Source organism: Strigops habroptila, chromosome 10 (assembly GCF_004027225.2).
Source record: "Strigops habroptila isolate Jane chromosome 10, bStrHab1.2.pri, whole genome shotgun sequence".
Classification (NCBI taxonomy): domain Eukaryota; kingdom Metazoa; phylum Chordata; class Aves; order Psittaciformes; family Psittacidae; genus Strigops; species Strigops habroptila.
The window spans coordinates 24,395,677-24,411,762 of NC_046359.1; the positions used below are offsets into that span (position 1 = coordinate 24,395,677).

At 57.8% G+C, this 16,086-nt stretch overlaps 1 protein-coding gene across 5 annotated transcripts in view; it reads left to right on the plus strand.

The window, feature by feature from the left end:
- Positions 1–16,086, plus strand: part of HSP90AB1 (heat shock protein 90 alpha family class B member 1) — a 29,913-nt gene that overhangs the window by 7,790 nt on the left and 6,037 nt on the right. For 3 of the 5 annotated variants that reach the window (XR_003993460.1, XM_030499425.1, XM_030499427.1), the window contains exons 1-8: positions 8,809–8,949; positions 9,143–9,277; positions 9,456–9,553; positions 9,869–9,959; positions 10,088–10,179; positions 10,324–10,432; positions 11,661–11,746; positions 13,462–13,661. Coding sequence is in view for 4 of the 5 variants with exons in the window: in XM_030499425.1 (XP_030355285.1) it covers positions 11,743–11,746; positions 13,462–13,661 (204 nt within the window). In the remaining variant the exon portion in view is untranslated. Of the gene's footprint in view, positions 1–1,316; positions 1,465–7,507; positions 7,591–8,045; positions 8,128–8,397; positions 8,571–8,808; positions 8,950–9,142; positions 9,278–9,455; positions 9,554–9,868; positions 9,960–10,087; positions 10,180–10,323; positions 10,433–11,660; positions 11,747–13,461; positions 13,662–14,251; positions 15,258–16,086 lie in introns of those variants that run through there. The other 2 variants (XM_030499428.1, XM_030499429.1) reach the window with 2 other exon arrangements.

Below are 16,086 nucleotides of genomic sequence, written 5' to 3' on the forward strand. Positions count from 1 at the left end.
CTCGTCCTGTCTTGCTGTGTGCTTCCTCTTATGGGTCTCACCTGCATTCCTTTCAGCTGCAGACATGTGGGGGAAAATGGGGACACTGTCCTGTAGGCTCAGCCAATCCCTCTGATGTGCTGTAGCTGCTGCCCAAGGTGCGGCCAAGCAAGATACCATCTGCACAGATGGGGATTCCTCTTGAGCAAGCCCAAGCATGACTCAGGGGGAGCTACTAAAGCAAGAGATCCATCTGGCAGCTGTGCCCCAGGGGTTCTTACCTAAGTGCTGCCCCAGCCCACCAGGGAGCATCCCTTTTCCCACCAGACTGGGTGGAAGTAAGGAGTGTCACTGCCTGCAGGGGAGCTGGGAGCCGGTACTGTGCCTTGTGCTGTGTCATGGTTGGGATTGCCTCTGTGCGTGCATGGTTCTCCTGGTATGTGGTGGCCTGTGCCACCGCTGCACCAAGCCCCAGGTATGGAGATGCAAGAAGGACCTGCTCCTGCCTCAGGGCTGCCTCTGGCCACTGCAGCTGATTTTTACATTAATGGTGTCCGGTTGCTCTCCCCAGGGTCCTGTAAGGTTTTCTCCATTGGGAAGCGGAAACCTGGTTTCCTCCCATTGTGTCTCTTCCCGCTGCAACCCCCAGGCCAACCCTGGGAAGCACCCCTTCCCTCAGCACCCCCCCTTCCCATGGCCCCCAGGCAGAGCTGGGCAGCACTTCCATCGACCACGCCAGCAGCTCTGGGGTGCTTGGGCCGGCCCTGCAGACATGGAAGGTCCAGCTGGCTGCAGAGGATGCCAAGTGAGGATGAAGGTCTGGGGCAAGGAGGCATTCTCTGGTGCTCCTTGAACCCATGGGAAGCCATGGGCAGGTGGCATGTGCATGGTGTGCCTGCCCATAGTGGGTCACTCCACCACACCTCCCCTGGAGGTGCTGAGGGCTGCTTGGAGGCACCATCCAGGTCCTGGAGGTGGTTTCTGCAGCTGCATTGAGTGGAGCCCTGAGCAAATCCTTCCCTCCACTCTTGGGAGAAAGGGTCTTTATTTTTCTGAATTTCCAACAAATGGAGCCCAAACCTAGCCCTGGAAAAACATGCCTCTTTCCTCAGCCTGCTAAGAAGCAGGTCAAGGTTGTGGCTTGAAGAGAATGCTCTTTCCCCTCCGGGGACGACAGCCTAGCGGGTGTCATTAAGGAAACCAGCTCCTTGGAAGAGCCCCTGCAAATCCTGTCTCTGCAAACAGGCTCCCAAGAACAGCTTATCTCTCCCTGTCTGACGTTGCCTCAGAAATGACGTCCCTCTTCAGCTCCTGCCCCCCCGGGTGCTATATCTCCTCTTGCACCCCTAAACCACTGGCCTTGGGGCAGGCAACTGCTTCCATGTTTATGGGGCTTTTCCTGCCTCTCCCAAGTCTGCACCGTCCCCGCAGTCCCGTGGCCTGAAGTGACCAGGAGCAAGAGTCTGGGACCAAGCTGCCCTGCTGGTAAGCTCCTTGCTGGGACATTAAAATTCCCTCCCTGCAGCATTTGATGGGGCACTGAGCAGGAGCACCCATCTCCACTCCAGGGGCTTGTGTGGGTGCCTGGAGGGGTTTTCTCTGGACAAGGGTTTGCCGGGGCTTGGGCACTCACTGGGTGCTGAGGAGAAAGGTGTGTGCATTCATCACAGGGCTGCCATTGCTGAGACCTCCTTATTGGTATGGGGTATTGATACGGGAAACCCACTCAGCAGCCCTGGAGGGGAGGCAGGCAGCCATGGCCTTGTAGGACTGGGTGATGGGTGGAAGAGCTGTGTTACCTGGGGTAGTTTTAGGGCTGTCTGTGCCCCATCACTGCCCGCTCTCCTCTCCCTGGTGGGAAGCCCTACAGAGACAGCGCTGGAGTCCCGCCGGGCCTTGGGCAATTTGCCTCGCAGATGGGTTGCTTTACCTGCGGCCCCTGGGGAGCCTCTTGGGGCTCCTTGAACCCTCCAGATAAGGGCCTTGGCAGCTGTCTGGTGTGTGTGGTTCAAAACACACCACGGGGCTGAACGCTCCCCCCGCACCGCCCTGCAGCCGAGATAACAGCAGGTGCTGGGAGCCTCCATAGCTCCGGCTCTGCCAGGAGCGCCATGAGGCTGAAGGCAGAGTGGGTCTAGCGCTGCCTCTTCTCTTGCCCTTGGGGGAGCAGAGGGAGCAAGGAGAAGCAGGTCAGAAACATTGCCCAAGGACCCTCACCTCATTAGGGTCTTCATGGGCTGCCTTGCAGGAGGTTTTATGCTGCCTGCCAGGCCCTGGCAACGCGGAGAGGTTTGTCTGCAGGCAGCAGGGCAAGGGAGGAGGCAGAAATGTTCCCATCCTGCTCCCCTGGTAAACTCCTTCCTCGGGATGGAGGCACAAGCAGCGCTGGGGGAGCGGATGGTGCAGCCTGTTGCAAAGAGGCAGGGCTCAGAAAGGAGAAGAACAAGAATAATAGGAAGTGCTATCAGCTGTCTGATGGAAACTGTTCACAAGGCACACTAGCAGTAGGAAGCCTGCTGCAGTCCATTGAAGGGACGGGGTATCAGAGGAAGAGAGGATGTAGCAGAAAAGCCAGATGAAGCTTTTGCCTCTGTTTGCTCCAGGAGAGTTTCTTCCCCAAAAGAGTTTCTTTTGGGGGGCTCCTCAAAGAGCATCTGCAGAGGAAAGGTTAGAAAGCAAAGCCTGAACAGCAACAAGTTGCTAGGGCAAGGCGGTGTTCACCAGAAGGAAAGGGAGGGTGAACCAGCTGGCTATCACGTGCAGCCTCTGGTCATTCATTCACAACTGCCCCAGCCCCCGGGGACTGGGAGGGGGAAAGATGTGACGTTTGTTTCTAAGAAAGGCTTGAAGGAACTTCATGGAAAAGCTGAGTGGTGAATCTGCTGCGTGTCCTGGGTGTCTGCGCAGGGACAGGGTCCATGGGCAGCCAGGGAGGCTCCTGCTGAGGGGCCCTCTAGCTGGGGCAGTGCTTAGTAGGGACTTGGCTCGGGGTGCCCACACTGCTTCCCAAAAAACATTCCATCAGGGCTTTCAGCCCAGTTTTTAAGGGAACTGGCTGGTCAAGAGGGAAGGTCCCCATATGGCTCCATAATTGGTACAAAAACAGGAAGGAGGGTGTAGGAGTCAGTGGTCAGTTGCAGCAGTGGAAAGAAATTGCTGTGTTGGGTCCCATGGTTTTTCAGTGCATTCGTGAGTGACCTGGAAAAGGGACTGAGCAATGAGATGACAGGGCTTGCTGAGGTGATTGGATTACTCAGGTTCAGGAGGACAAGTGCCAGCTAGGAAGAGTACAGAAGACCATTACAACACTGGGTGATATGCAGATGAAATTCAGTTTAGATAATATCAACCAATAGAGGAAGCGGGGGAAACAAAAAGCCCCAAATCCACAAACAAGATTACACAGTAAGCCGGCCAGTCGCAACAAGGCCTGCGGCTGTTTCAGGTAGCTTTGTGTGCATAAAAACACATCATAGAATCATCTTCTTGAGAAACAAGGCAGGAAAGCTGTGTGCTGCTCTTCAGAGCGGCATCTCACCCCCTCACAGTACCTGCGTGCCCCCAGCCTGTGTCCCTGGAAGGGTCGAGGGGAACGTTGGGAGGAAAGCAGCAAGGAGGACCGAAGGCGTGGAGCTCTGCCTGGATGACTAAGTGAGTTAGAATTTCTGTGTTTGGAAAACGTGCTGTAGGGTGGATACAATCCAGGCCTGTAAAGCCTTGACTGGCATGGAGAAGCCACTCCAATGTTCATCCACCCTTTGATGGTGAGTGTAAGGGAGCCCCAGCTGAGGCTCTGTGCATGGGAAGAGATGCTCTCGCTCAGAGGCTCCAGAATTAGAGGGGTAAGCAGGGATTTCATGGAAGTGAAACCCACTGTGGGCTACAGAAAACATCAACAATGCATCCCTCCGAGCTCAGAGGCTGGGGGAGCCATCAGGGAGTTAGTCTATGCCTGTGCCATTCTTGTCCTTTGATGGAGAAAAGCTTTTGAGCCAGACTGGCCTCTGATTTGACCCAGGGAGGACTCGCATTTTGGGAGGACTTGCATTTGTCCCAACGCTGCAGTAATGGTGCACAATTGTGCACACTCATACGTCTTGTGCAATACCAGCACGTGTGCTCACAGCTGGTGGCTGTAGGTGGAGGCAGGCAGGACGCTGCCCAGCAGGCTGGTTCCCTGGACCCCAGCACAAGGTAGGAGGACCTGAGAGTGGTATGGTCAGAGTTTAGGCATGCACATGAAACCTCATGAAACGGGTGGTCTCAGAATGTTTCACCTCCTCCAGCTGACTCATGGCCACCAGTGCTTCATGCTAGCTTGTTCCCTGCCCACAGTAAACCTGGATGAGCCCCCATCCTGGTGTCACCCAGGGGTGAGCGGATGTAGGGGATGGGGTGAAGCCTGGTGAGGCACCTGGCCCAGCTCCATCTTGGCCGCGCTCAGAGGAAGCAATGACCTTATCCCCGCAAAGCAATCCCCTGCAAGTGGTGGCAGGAGGACATGGGGTGCTCGCTATCAGAGCTGCTGGCAGCCCCATGTCTAGGGACTGCGAGGACAGTGCTATGCTTGGTGTGGCGTAAAGGCCTTTTCTTCAAAGAGCTGGTGGTTCTGGGTATAGCATGCCTACCCAGCACCATGCGATTGCTCTGGAGTGGAAAGCCAAGCATGTGCTATGCTCACCGTTGGTGAAAGCAGCACAACCCAGAGAACAGGCAGCACGTGGGAAGGGGGAGGCAGGGACATCTCGAAAGCCTGGTGACAAATGGCTGTGGGCAGGCGTGGCTGTCCCACAGTGCGAGTTCTGCAGAGGTTGGGCGGTTTTGGTGATGGCTGGCACTAGCTGCCATGGGCTCCCAGGGCTTGGCTGGCAATGGGATTGAGTATGGCCCAATACACAGGTGTCACTTAGCATCTGTCAAGGCCTTTGTGCGGTGTGAATAGGCAATTAAAATTGTGCCATCTCTTGTTTGTACCTGCTCAGAGGCACTAGCCTGGTGTTTCTTAAGCCCCATTCCTTGTTATCTTGCTCCTTCTGCTTACACATCAATTCCGAGGGGATAAGACAGACTGTTCTACGCCCAGGAACAAATAAATAATAAAATGGATGGCCTCACGTCAAGGCCCAGCATCACTTCTCCTTTTCCTTGTCCCCCAGGCTGTGCAGCCACCAAGCTGGTGACCAGGTTAAACATCAGGGGACTCCTCTGGGAGGTGGTTAGAGCTGTGCTGTGCCAGCCTGGTGGCTGGAGGGTGGCCTCCATCCCCTGGTCCCTTATGTCCCCATGTCCGTTACGGTAGGGCTGCTCTTTGCAGGTTGGGATCAGGGTTTACCACCTGCTGCTTGCGTTGATTCGTGTTTGCTGTAGGGTTGTTTGTACGAGTGGTGGCTGGACGCGTTTCCTGCTGTAATGAGTGCTGACCCAGGCGCCCCTTGGCACAAAGGCACCAGCTCTTAGTGGAAAAAATTAGGAAGCACTTAGCGAAGTGAGACAGAAAACAAACAGAGCAGGTCGGAGGCTGCGGCCGGCAGTGCCCGCGGGGAGGTCGGGCTCCTGACGCAAGGATGCGGGCACTCTCCAGACCGAAGCAGGAGGTGGCCGGGAAGCGGCATGGCGGAGCGCCCTGCCCAGCACCCCCAGCCATGCTCTCTGCCTCCTCTGCAATGTCCCTGGCTCCATGGCTTTCTTCCCTTCCTCCCTTGGCCAGGCAGCAGGACCCGGCCCTGTGCCAGCTCTGGTACCCGACACCTCTCCTCCTCCTGCGCGGATGCCACCAGACCCACATGGCCCTAGTCCCCGTGACTTGAGCCGGGACCTGAGCCTGACACTCACCCCAAGAGCAAGGGGTGCGGAAGGGGGGACACACATCACCTTCAAATACTCTGTGTGTCCTGTCCTCCTCCCCAGGCTCTGTCCTCCCCAGGTATGTCTGCGGGGTCAGTCCCTGCCCCTGTTTCTTGGGACACTGATGTGACCCACTGGGGGCTGGGAGGGGAGCTGGGGGCTTGGCTGGGCAAGGGGCAGTGTGTTGAGGGCTTGGGAACCCTCAGGGGGAGTTGGGGTTCTCCCTCCTGCTTTAGGGTGAGCTCTGTTTGCTCAGGGTCAAGCCGTGGCGCCGGTGGGGTTTCTGTGTGCGACGGGGTGTCAGTTGTGTTTGCAGATCCCCCTGCTAATCCAGGGTCAGGGCTCAGCGCACCGCCTGCCCACAGGGGCGCTGGCAGGCTGCTGGGAGGAGATTCTGGGATGTTTTCTCTGGAACCCCGGGTGGCTCAAGGGCAAGGCAGGAGCTGTCTGCATGGGAAGGCAGGGGAGTTGTGCTGCAGATGGCTTTGGCATCAACAGGGTAGCGCATGAGGAGTTGGTGGGGCTCTGGGTTCCAGGCAAACATACCTGTCATCCAGCTCTGGCTTTTCCAAGCAGTCAGCAGGCTTCCCAAATCCTTCTCTGCATCCTGCCAGCTGTGTTTTGGCTCCATCGTAGCTGCAGGCTCCCCACCCTGCAGGAACACAGAGGGAGGAGGCGAGCTGTGCCCAGAACCATGCGAGCGCCTGCGACAAGGGACGGGCTCCGCTGCCTTTAACGCGTACTGGGGTTGGCAGGGACTACAGATCCCAGCATGCTGCTTCCCGCCTGCCTCCTCCCATACCTGGCAGGGTGCAGGCAGGGATGCTGGAGCCGGCAGCAGCGGTGCAGCCGGCTGAGGGGCATGTCCGGGGGGGGCCAGGGCCTCAGCACCGAAAGCCCCACTGCAGATGAAGGCCTGGGAGAGGTGCTGAAACACCCCATGCTGTGCTGCCTGGACTGGAAAAGGACAAGGCAGGCCTGTGGCTTCTCCAAGCGGCTAATCCCACTCTGCCCCAGGAAGAGGAGGGGGGGACCGGGGAGGGAAGGTCTCTTCTTGGGGCTCCTGGGGCTACAAGGGTAGTGGCAGGCGCTGGGCAGGTGGTGATGGGGGAAAAGGAGCGGTGGGTGCTTGGGGAGGGGGAACAGCAGTGCCAGGGCTGCCCTTGGCTTTCCAAGGTGACCCAGGAAAGGGCTGTGAGTGCCCCAGGGAAGTGGGAATTGGAAACGGGCGTTTGCTTAGTTCTGGCCGCAGAGGCTGCTCAATTAAATGTGTCTTTTGTGCCGCCGTGCCCCGGGCGTTGGAGGGAGGTGGGGAGGGCAGGGGGTGGACACAGCCTGCTGCGCATATGCTTTGCTCACAGCCCCAGGATTGGGGGCAGAGAGCTGCAGGCTCGCAAATCCCTTAAGAGCCTGCTGCAGAGCAGCTGGGCAGCCAGGGCCGGGCAGCCGGGGCACCTCGGGAAAGCAGTGTCCCTCTTGGAGAGAAGGCTTGGCGTGCCCCAGCTGAAGGACTCTTGAGCCACAGGTTTCCGAAACTGTTGTGCTGTGCTGTTGCCATTTGCTGGCTCTGTGTGGCTCCCTGTGGAGCACTTACCTGGTGGCATGGCCAGGGGGTTGAACCCAGCACTGCCTCTGCCTGGCCCGTGTTCCTCACTCCCTGTAAAATCCTCTGTTTGCTTTCCAGACGGAGAGTGGCCACGAGACCTGCCGGGACCTGTGCTGACTTTTGCCACACAAGATGACAGCAAGAGACGGGCCCCAAGACAGGTAATGCCAGGCTCTGGTGTAGGTGTGGGGGCACGTCCAGGATACCAGGAGATGAGGGAGAGGACAGGGGGAGCCAGTGTCTGCGGGACCCCCTCTCCTGCATGCTCACTGGGCTACGAAGCTGTCCCTTCCCTGAGGTGCTCAGCTTTTCCATTACAAATGGGCTGTGAACAGGAGTGTGACTCCCTCCCAGCTCTGCTGACAGCCGCTGTGTCTGGGTGCCGTGTGCCAGCCGCCCCCTGCCTTCATAGCCTCCTGGAGAGCATCTCCTGTGGCCCCTGTGCAGTGCCACATCTCCTCCAGCATCCCAGACTAGCAGGGGCTGTGGGGCAGGGCAATACATTCCCTCTTCCCTCCCTCTGCTGGTTCCTCCTGCTGCTAGGGATAGTCAGAAGCGACGCCTGTTGCCTGCCCTGCCCACCATCCCGCTCCAAACCACTCTGTCCCCTCTGCAGATACAAGGCTGTCTGGCTGATCTTCTTCATCCTTGGCCTGGGAACGCTGCTGCCATGGAATTTCTTCATGACCGCTAGGGAGGTGAGGGCTTCCCTCCTGCTGCTGCCCGTGACACTAATCGTCCCCTGTCACATCATGACCATGGTATAGGTGTGGCAGCAAAGCACAGAAGAGCCCCCACTTTACTGAGCTCCGTACAGGAGACAGAAGCATGGGTGACCTGGGTGGGACGAGTGGTGCTGAGGCAGCAGGAGGGCTGGGCATGGGGCTGGAGGGGGGACAAAAGTTGCCTGAACATGCTAGGGGGAGACCTCGCAGCACCTTGGCCCCACCAGGCTCCTTCCCTCGCAGTATTTCATCAGCCGCCTTGCAGACCCAGAAGAGAACCGCCACGTTTTGAACCAGACCGGTGAGGCTGCCTCGTCCCAATCCTACCTGCAGTCCATGTTTGACAACTTCATGACTCTCTGCGCCATGGTGCCCCTCCTCATCTTCACCTGCCTCAACTCCTTCATCCACCAGCGGTGAGCCTTGCCCCACCCTTGCCATTGCCAGCCCCCATCGGGCAGTCCAGCCCTAGCCCATCCTGCCCCGGCCCATCCTGCCTCAGCACTGAGCCAAGCTGCAGCCTGTTCAGTCAAGTCAAAGGCAAAGCACCAGTCTCCTGTGCTGGGGTTTGGCTGGGATTCCCATGGGACAGCTTGGCCCCAGCCTCACAGGCTTTTGGGGTGTGGGGTTTCCTCATTGAGACCCTCTCTTGCAGGATTCCCCAGCAGATCCGCATCTCAGGCAGCCTGGTGGCCATTGGGCTGGTGTTTTTAGTCACCGCGATCATGGTGAAGGTTCCCATGGAGCCTCTGCCTTTCTTCGTCTTTACCATGATCAGCATTGTCTTCATTAACTGTGAGTAAGGCAGTGGGGGAAAGCAAAGGGGCACAGCCCCATGGCTAGGGAGAAAAGCATGAAACTCACTGCAGGAGAGCCAAGGAGGACGGGGACCTGCCTTGCCTTGCAGGGCAAGGCCTTGGCTCCCTGCAGAGGTGCAGTTCATCCTTGCTTTTGGTTTCTCATTTGGGCGCATCTTTTCTCTTTGCAGCCTTTGGTGCCATCCTCCAGAGCAGCCTCTTTGGGCTGGCAGGGCTCCTGCCTGCCAGCTACACAGCTCCCATCATGAGCGGGCAGGGCTTGGCAGGCACCTTTGCTGCTTTGGCGATGATCTTCAGTATTGCCAGTGAGTAATCCCAGCTCTGTGGGTGACAGGGCCTTTCCAGAGCACTGCTGTTGACAGCATCCGCTGGGATCATGCTGTGCGGTTGGGTGGGAGATGGCAGCAGAGCCTTTTCCTATCAGCCCTCATCATCTTTGTGTGTTCTCCCCCCCCCCCATCTCCTCCCTTCCTGTGCTCCCAGTTGGTGCCCAGCAGCCTGAGAGCTTCATCGGTTACTTCACCACGGCCTGTGTGGCGATCGTGCTGGCAATCTTCTCCTACATCCTTCTGCCTCGCATGGTGAGACTTTGTCACCCTGGTGGGGAAGGCTGTGGGGACACGGGACCTTTGCACACCGCAGCAGGAGGACCATAGCCCACCAGCACCCCAGCCTCCACCTCTTGGGTCAGGGCAAGCTCTCCCCTGTCCTGAGGGACCTCTCTAGGATACTGGTACTGTGGAAATGAGCCCCTGGGTAAGCAGGAAAGCGTCAGTATCAGACACAAGTGGAGGAAACTCTTTGCCCATATTGCCCATATCTGCTGTTACCACACAGCCCCTGGCAGCCTTCTTTCCTCAGACATGAATGAGTTCTCTGTGGCTGTCTCTCTGCAGGATTTCTTCCGATACTACTCCATGAAGGACAAGACTGAGTACAGTGTGTACAATGCAGAGCTGGAGACCAAGAGAGACCTGATTAAAAAAGGTGAGGGGCTGAGAGAAGGAAGAGGAAGGAAAAGGAGGGAGAGCTGAGAGGAAGAATGAGACAGAAGGACTAAATTAGATCTCAGCTTTCTGGGGTCTGCTATGCCCTACTTGTGTCTCTCCCTGCAGATGAGCCCAATGGGATGGAGCAGAATAACTCAAAGATCATCCCTCCCCACAACCCTGATGAGAAGCCCTCGGTCATTGCTATTTTTAAGAAGGTCTGTGAGTTGCCAGCAACCCCTGCCCTGCCCCTTGTATCAGGGGATGGGCACAGCTGTAGGAGAGCATGGGGAGAGGAGACCATCCCTGCACTGGTCTCTTGCCTTGTGTTTGGTACCAGCCTCTTTCTTTCATCTGCCTAGCTCTGGGTCATGGCTGTGTCTGTCTGCTTCGTCTTCACTGTCACCATTGGCGTCTTTCCATCCGTCACAGCTAAGGTGTCCACTGTCCTCGGAGAGGGAAACAAATGGGGTAAGTGTGGCCAGGGATGGGGTGGGGTAGGAGGAAACTGGGAACAAGGTAAATGGGGAAAAAAGAAATTGGGGCTTGAAGTAGTAGGTATGTGTGGTGGTTTGACCCTGCCTGGATGCCAGGTGGCCACCAAAGCCCCCTCCTAAGCTGGACAGGGGAGAGAAAATGTAACGAAAGGCTTGTTGGTTGAGAGATCATTCACCAACTACCATTACGGACAAAACAGACTCGCCTTGGGGAAATTAGTTTAATTTGGGGAAATTAGTTTAATTTATTACCAATCAAATCAGAGTAGGGTAATGAGAAATAAAAACTAAGCCATAAAACAACTTTCCCCTACCTTTCTCTTCTTCCCAGGCTTAATTTAGGATTTATTTACCTCCTCCCCACCAGCAGTGCAGGGGGATGAGGAATGGGGGTTGTAGTCAGTTCATCACATGTTTCTGCTGCTCTTGTCTCCTCAAGGGAGGGCTCTTCACATCTTCCCCTGCTCCAGTGTGGGGTCTATCACGCAGCAGGCAGTCCTCCATGAGTTTCTCCAACATGAATCCTTCCCATGGGTTGCAGTTCTTCACAGACTGCTCCACCATGGGTCCCCTGTGGGGTCACAAGTCCTTCAGCAAACCTGCTCCAGTGTGGGCTCCTCTCACCACAGGGCCACAGCTCCTGCCAGGAGCCTGCTCCAGTGTGGGCTTCCCACCGGGTCACAGCCTCCTTTTGGCAACCCCCTGCTCTGGTGTGGGGTCCTCCAGGGGCTGCAGGTGGATATCTGCTCCACCATGGACCTCCGTGGGCTGCAGGGGCACAGCCTGCCTCCCCATGGACTGCAACACGGGCTGCAGGGGAATCTGCTTCAACTGTGTTGTCCCAGAGCTGCTACCACTGTTGTTGATGGGCTCAGCCTCAGGCAGTGGTGCGTCTGTCTTGGAGCCGCCTGGCATTGGCTCTGTTGGACACAGGGAAAGCTTCTGGCAGCTTCTCTCAGGAGCCACCCCTGTAGCCTCCAGGTTACCAAAACCTCACTGCACAAACCCAATACAGTATGCCTAAGAGGAAGAAGAACCACTGTGTACAACGGTTTGGATGCGGACCCTGGCCTGGCTGGGAAACCATTCCAGCCCTTAGTGGGAAACCAGGATGACCTAGACCCAAAAGACAGTCTCCATGTGAGTGGCAGAAAGCCCTGGGGCACCCTGGGCTCATCAGTGACCTTCTCCCCTTTCTGCAGATTTATACTTCATCCCTGTCTCCTGCTTCCTGCTCTTTAATGTCTTCGACTGGACAGGACGGAGTCTCACTGCCCTCTTCACATGGGTAAGCATGGGGCAGGGAGCAAAAACAGACCAGTGCTCAGGCAGACCCCAGCCTCAGCCCCTCAGCCATGGCTCTCACTGGGGCTGCCATCCATGGCTTGGAGCAGGAAGGAGGTGCAGAGCTAACTGCTGCCTTGGATTTAAGTGCGAAGCAGAGATTTATGGGTCAGAGCCGAGAACCACAGTGTTGTCCTCCTCCTACCCCTCTTTTGGCATGGCTTGGATGAAGCTGCCTTCTCCACATCAGCCTCTTTGTAAACAAACCTTCACTCCAGCTATGCAAACAGCGAGACAGGACGGCGGCAGCGAAAGAGGGTGAAAGACAGGGCAGCCCAAAATAAAACCTCTGGCCTCAGCACAGGACACAGCTGCTTTAAAGAGCCTTGTCCTGGGAGCAGGGCAGAGCCATGCCATGTGGGTCACAGAGCTGTCCCCTGCCCTTGCTCTCATCTCCCCTGCCTGGCTCAGAGCTGCTGGGGCTGAGCGATGGGAGCTGTGATGGGGGTTGCTGAGGAAGGGGCCTGTCCTGTCTGTGTCTCTTCCTGCCCCTTCACCCACCCCCCCAAGCACCATTTCCCCCTATATCGTTCAGGCTGTTCGTTTAGAGAAGCTCCTCAAGCACCACACATGCTGTGGGTCTGTCCAGGCCTGGCTTCCCCACAGCTTGGAGCTGCTTCTCCCCTGGCCATCACTGCTGGCTGCCCTCAGCCTTGGCCATGAGCCGTATTGCCTGGTGTCCAGGCCACAGCCTCTGTGGTGGGATGACCCAGCAGGAGACATTTCCAAAACAGGGCTGTGTGGAAAGTCTGACTGTGTGTGGTTTGAGCCTCATTTCCCCGGTTGGGGCCCCGCTTGCTCCTTTTCTCCTCCTCAAGCAGAAGCAACTGCTGCTCTTGCTAGTTTGCCCACAGATGCAGCAGCTGTCCTAACCTCAGCTTCCCCCATGCTCATGCAGCGTCCACTGGCCACAACAGCCCAGCAGCTGTGGGTCTCTCCTGACCCCAGACCAGTGAGCCCAGTCATCTCTGGGCTGGCACCTCAAACTGAGGGGACCCCAGATGGAACGTTTGGTACCAGGGGCTGTCTCGGTCCCAGCTGCAAGAACAACACGGGATGGTGCCTGCTTCTTCGTCCCAGCCTCACATGTCCAAGGACTCTGCTAGGATCTGGGAAGACTGTAACTCAGTCTGTGCTTTTCCCAGCACTGTCCAAAGCAGCCCCAGCATAATCCCTTTCCCAGATTGCTGGATCTTACCCTGCTTGGCTTGGGGATGGTGTAGGAGGCTGAAGAGCTGGTTAAAGCCCAGTTTGCAGGCCCTGAGGTGCAAGAGGGGATTTACCTCAGCCAGCCTTGTCCTGCATGGAGGCTGCAGGAGGAGATTGCGTGAGCATGAACAAGGCTCTCCTGCCTGCCTGTTGTTTCCAGCAAGGGTTTAGCAGTAGCCCGCAAGCCCAGCTCAGTATTTTGGCCCTAGTGCTCTCCAGGTCGGCTGGGACAGGACTTTCAGACCTAGCAGGAGCTCCTTATCACAGCCAGTGGTGATACTGAGACTTGTGGCAGCAGAGGAAGTCTCTCAGCAGCTGTGGCTCTCACCTCTGTGGCTCCTCTGCAGCCCTGGCGCAGTAGGGACAGCCTCTGTATAGCCCCAGCCAGCATCCCATGGGATGGAGAATATCCACTTCTCAGCTGCTCAGTGACCTGTGTTTTTCTCCCAGCCCGGGAAGGACAGCTGCCTCCTGCCAGTGATGGTGGCCCTCCGTGTCATCTTTATCCCTCTTTTCATGCTGTGCAACGTGCAACCCCGTGGCTACCTGCCTGTCGTATTCTCTCACGACGCCTGGTACATCACCTTCATGATCTTCTTCTCCATCTCCAACGGCTACCTGGCCAGCCTCTGCATGTGCTTTGGGCCCAAGTGAGTAAGAGCTGTGGATGGGGAAGGGCTGGCTCCACCCCAGATGCCAGCCCCAGCATGACTGCTGGAGCCTGCCTCTGCTCTGCCCTGGCTTCTGGAGAATGGGATGCAGGCACAGAGGGGAATCGCCACACCACCTCAGGGCAAACAACCCCAGTGTCCCATCTGCCTTGTGCCTCCATATCCTAGAGATGAGGAAGCTGCTGTTTGGGCTCTCTGTTTCCCGCATCTGCCACGCTGGGGAGCTCAGCAGGGATGTGGAGGGCACAGCACTCACAGCAGGGTGAGCAGCCTTACCCAGTGCAGGGGCTCAGCCCGGCAGGCTGCAGTGCATGGGGCAGGAGAAAAGGAGGGGTATCCGTGGCTCCAGAAGCTTGAGGGCAGACTGCCTGATGCACTCATTTCTTACAAGCCCCTAGTCTGGAGGGAGGCTCTTGGTCCCAGGGTGGATTTGCTCTTGCTGTTCCCCTGCTGCAGAGGAGCACGGCTTTTGGCTCCTCTGTGGCTTCCTCCCAGCTCTCCATTGAACTTAAAAGGGAACAGGACGTGCATCCCCTAGGACACTTCCGATAACCTGTTTTTCCCCCTAGGAAAGTGCTTGCCCATGAAGCAGAGACAGCTGGAGCTGTGATGGCCTTTTTCCTGTCACTGGGCTTGGCCCTAGGAGCTGCCGTCTCCTTTCTGTTCCGAATTCTCATCTAGCAGAGGCACCTGGAGGGTGCAGGGACACCGAGAGACGGCTCCGCATCCTCCTCCGAGACCCTGGACACCTTGGCACCATGGGGAGATAGCCCCTCATGCCTGCCCCTGCCAAACCGCACTGCCATCGCAGATGTTAGACCCAGGGACGGTTCCACTCCTGCAGGACTGGCCTGGTTCCTGCCATGCTTGGCTGTGTGATGCCTTCGGGCCTACGTGCCTTCTCCTTCCCCATGCTGTGTGTGTGTAAGACCCCCGGGATCTCACAGAGGTCCAGCTGCCTCCTACGCTGCATATTTTCCCCAGCTCAAGGCCAAAAGCCATTCCCAGCCTCCTCCTTCTCCTCTTGACAGAGTTGAAGGCTGGTATCCAGTGTTATTCCTCACTTCCCCTTGTCCCTGAGGCACCGAGGGGCTTGCTCTCCTTTCCTTGCAGGGGGGCTGGGAACATCCCACACCACTTCTGCTGCTGAGACTTGCAAGCAGGCAGGAGAGCCCCAGCCAGCCTCCATCCCTGCTGTCTGCTCGGTGCACATCCCACTGCCCAGCAGTATCCCTGGGCATAGGCATCTGTGTCCCACCCACATGCAGAGCCCGCACCATGGCTAGGCTGAGGGAGGAGGGGGTCTCCACACCCCACCTTCTCCCTCTCTCCTTGCTTTTGTCCCCCTACTTTGTGTGTGTGTGATTGTCGTGTTTCTGCTTCCTGGTTGTGTGACAGGATGTCCCACCGCGGGCTTCAACAGGAGAGGCAGCAACTCCTTCCCACCCAGGCTGCCCTCCCCGTGGCCGCCTGAGCTGCAGGGGGAGGCCTGACCTCCCCCTTGGCTTCCCCATCCCTCGTCTGTGGAAGTGCGTCTGTACAGTTGCCGTTTTCTATAAAAACACCGAAACACCCTTTGGGTATGTGTGTGTCTCCATCGCCGCAGGGGAGAGGGCTGTGGGGGGGTTAAGGGGCGAAGGCAGCAGGCGTTTCCATAGCCGGCACTGGGTGAAGTGGCTTGTGTGGCCCCCAGGAGGCAGGCTCAGTGGGGAGGGGGTGCAGCCCCCAGGGTCCACCGGGGACCAGCGGCACTTCTGGGCAGGGACTGGACCCGCACAGTTCGGGGTGCACTGACCCGCAGCACACACCCGGGAGCTTTCCTTGTGCCTGGGAGCAGCCGGAGTGCCCCCTCCTGCTCCTGGGGGGGAACTGCACCCCCTGCCAGCGGCTGCCACCCCACACACGCCACACGCCCCGCAGCCACCGCTTCCCCAGCCAAAGGCTATGGGTCCCCGCATCCCACTCCCGGCTTCCTTTGCCGCTCGGGTGCGCGCACAGCCCCCACAGGGAGGATAAACCGACGTTTGTTTCACCGTTAAACACTAAGAACACAGCACGCCCAAACACCGCTTTCCAATGGGATCCTCTTTACTCTCAGACCCTGACGCGATCTCACAGCCCGTCGCTCCCTCCATCCCGCCCCGCTCCTCACCCGCAGGAGCTGCTTACACCCAGGCTCGGGACGGCAGAGCTGCGCGGCTCCCAGCCTCGGGAATGCCGGTGGGACAGCAAGAGCCGCGGCCGCAGGGAGCAACTGAACAGCCGCTATCGGTACCACCACCGCTGCGGAAGGCTCTGGAAGTAGCGCAGCGCTGCTGCCCGCCGCCATCGTGTCCTTGCACTGCCGGCTGAGGACTACGGCCCGCCTCCACCATGGCCGCCGCCGTTAAAACGGCAACGCTAG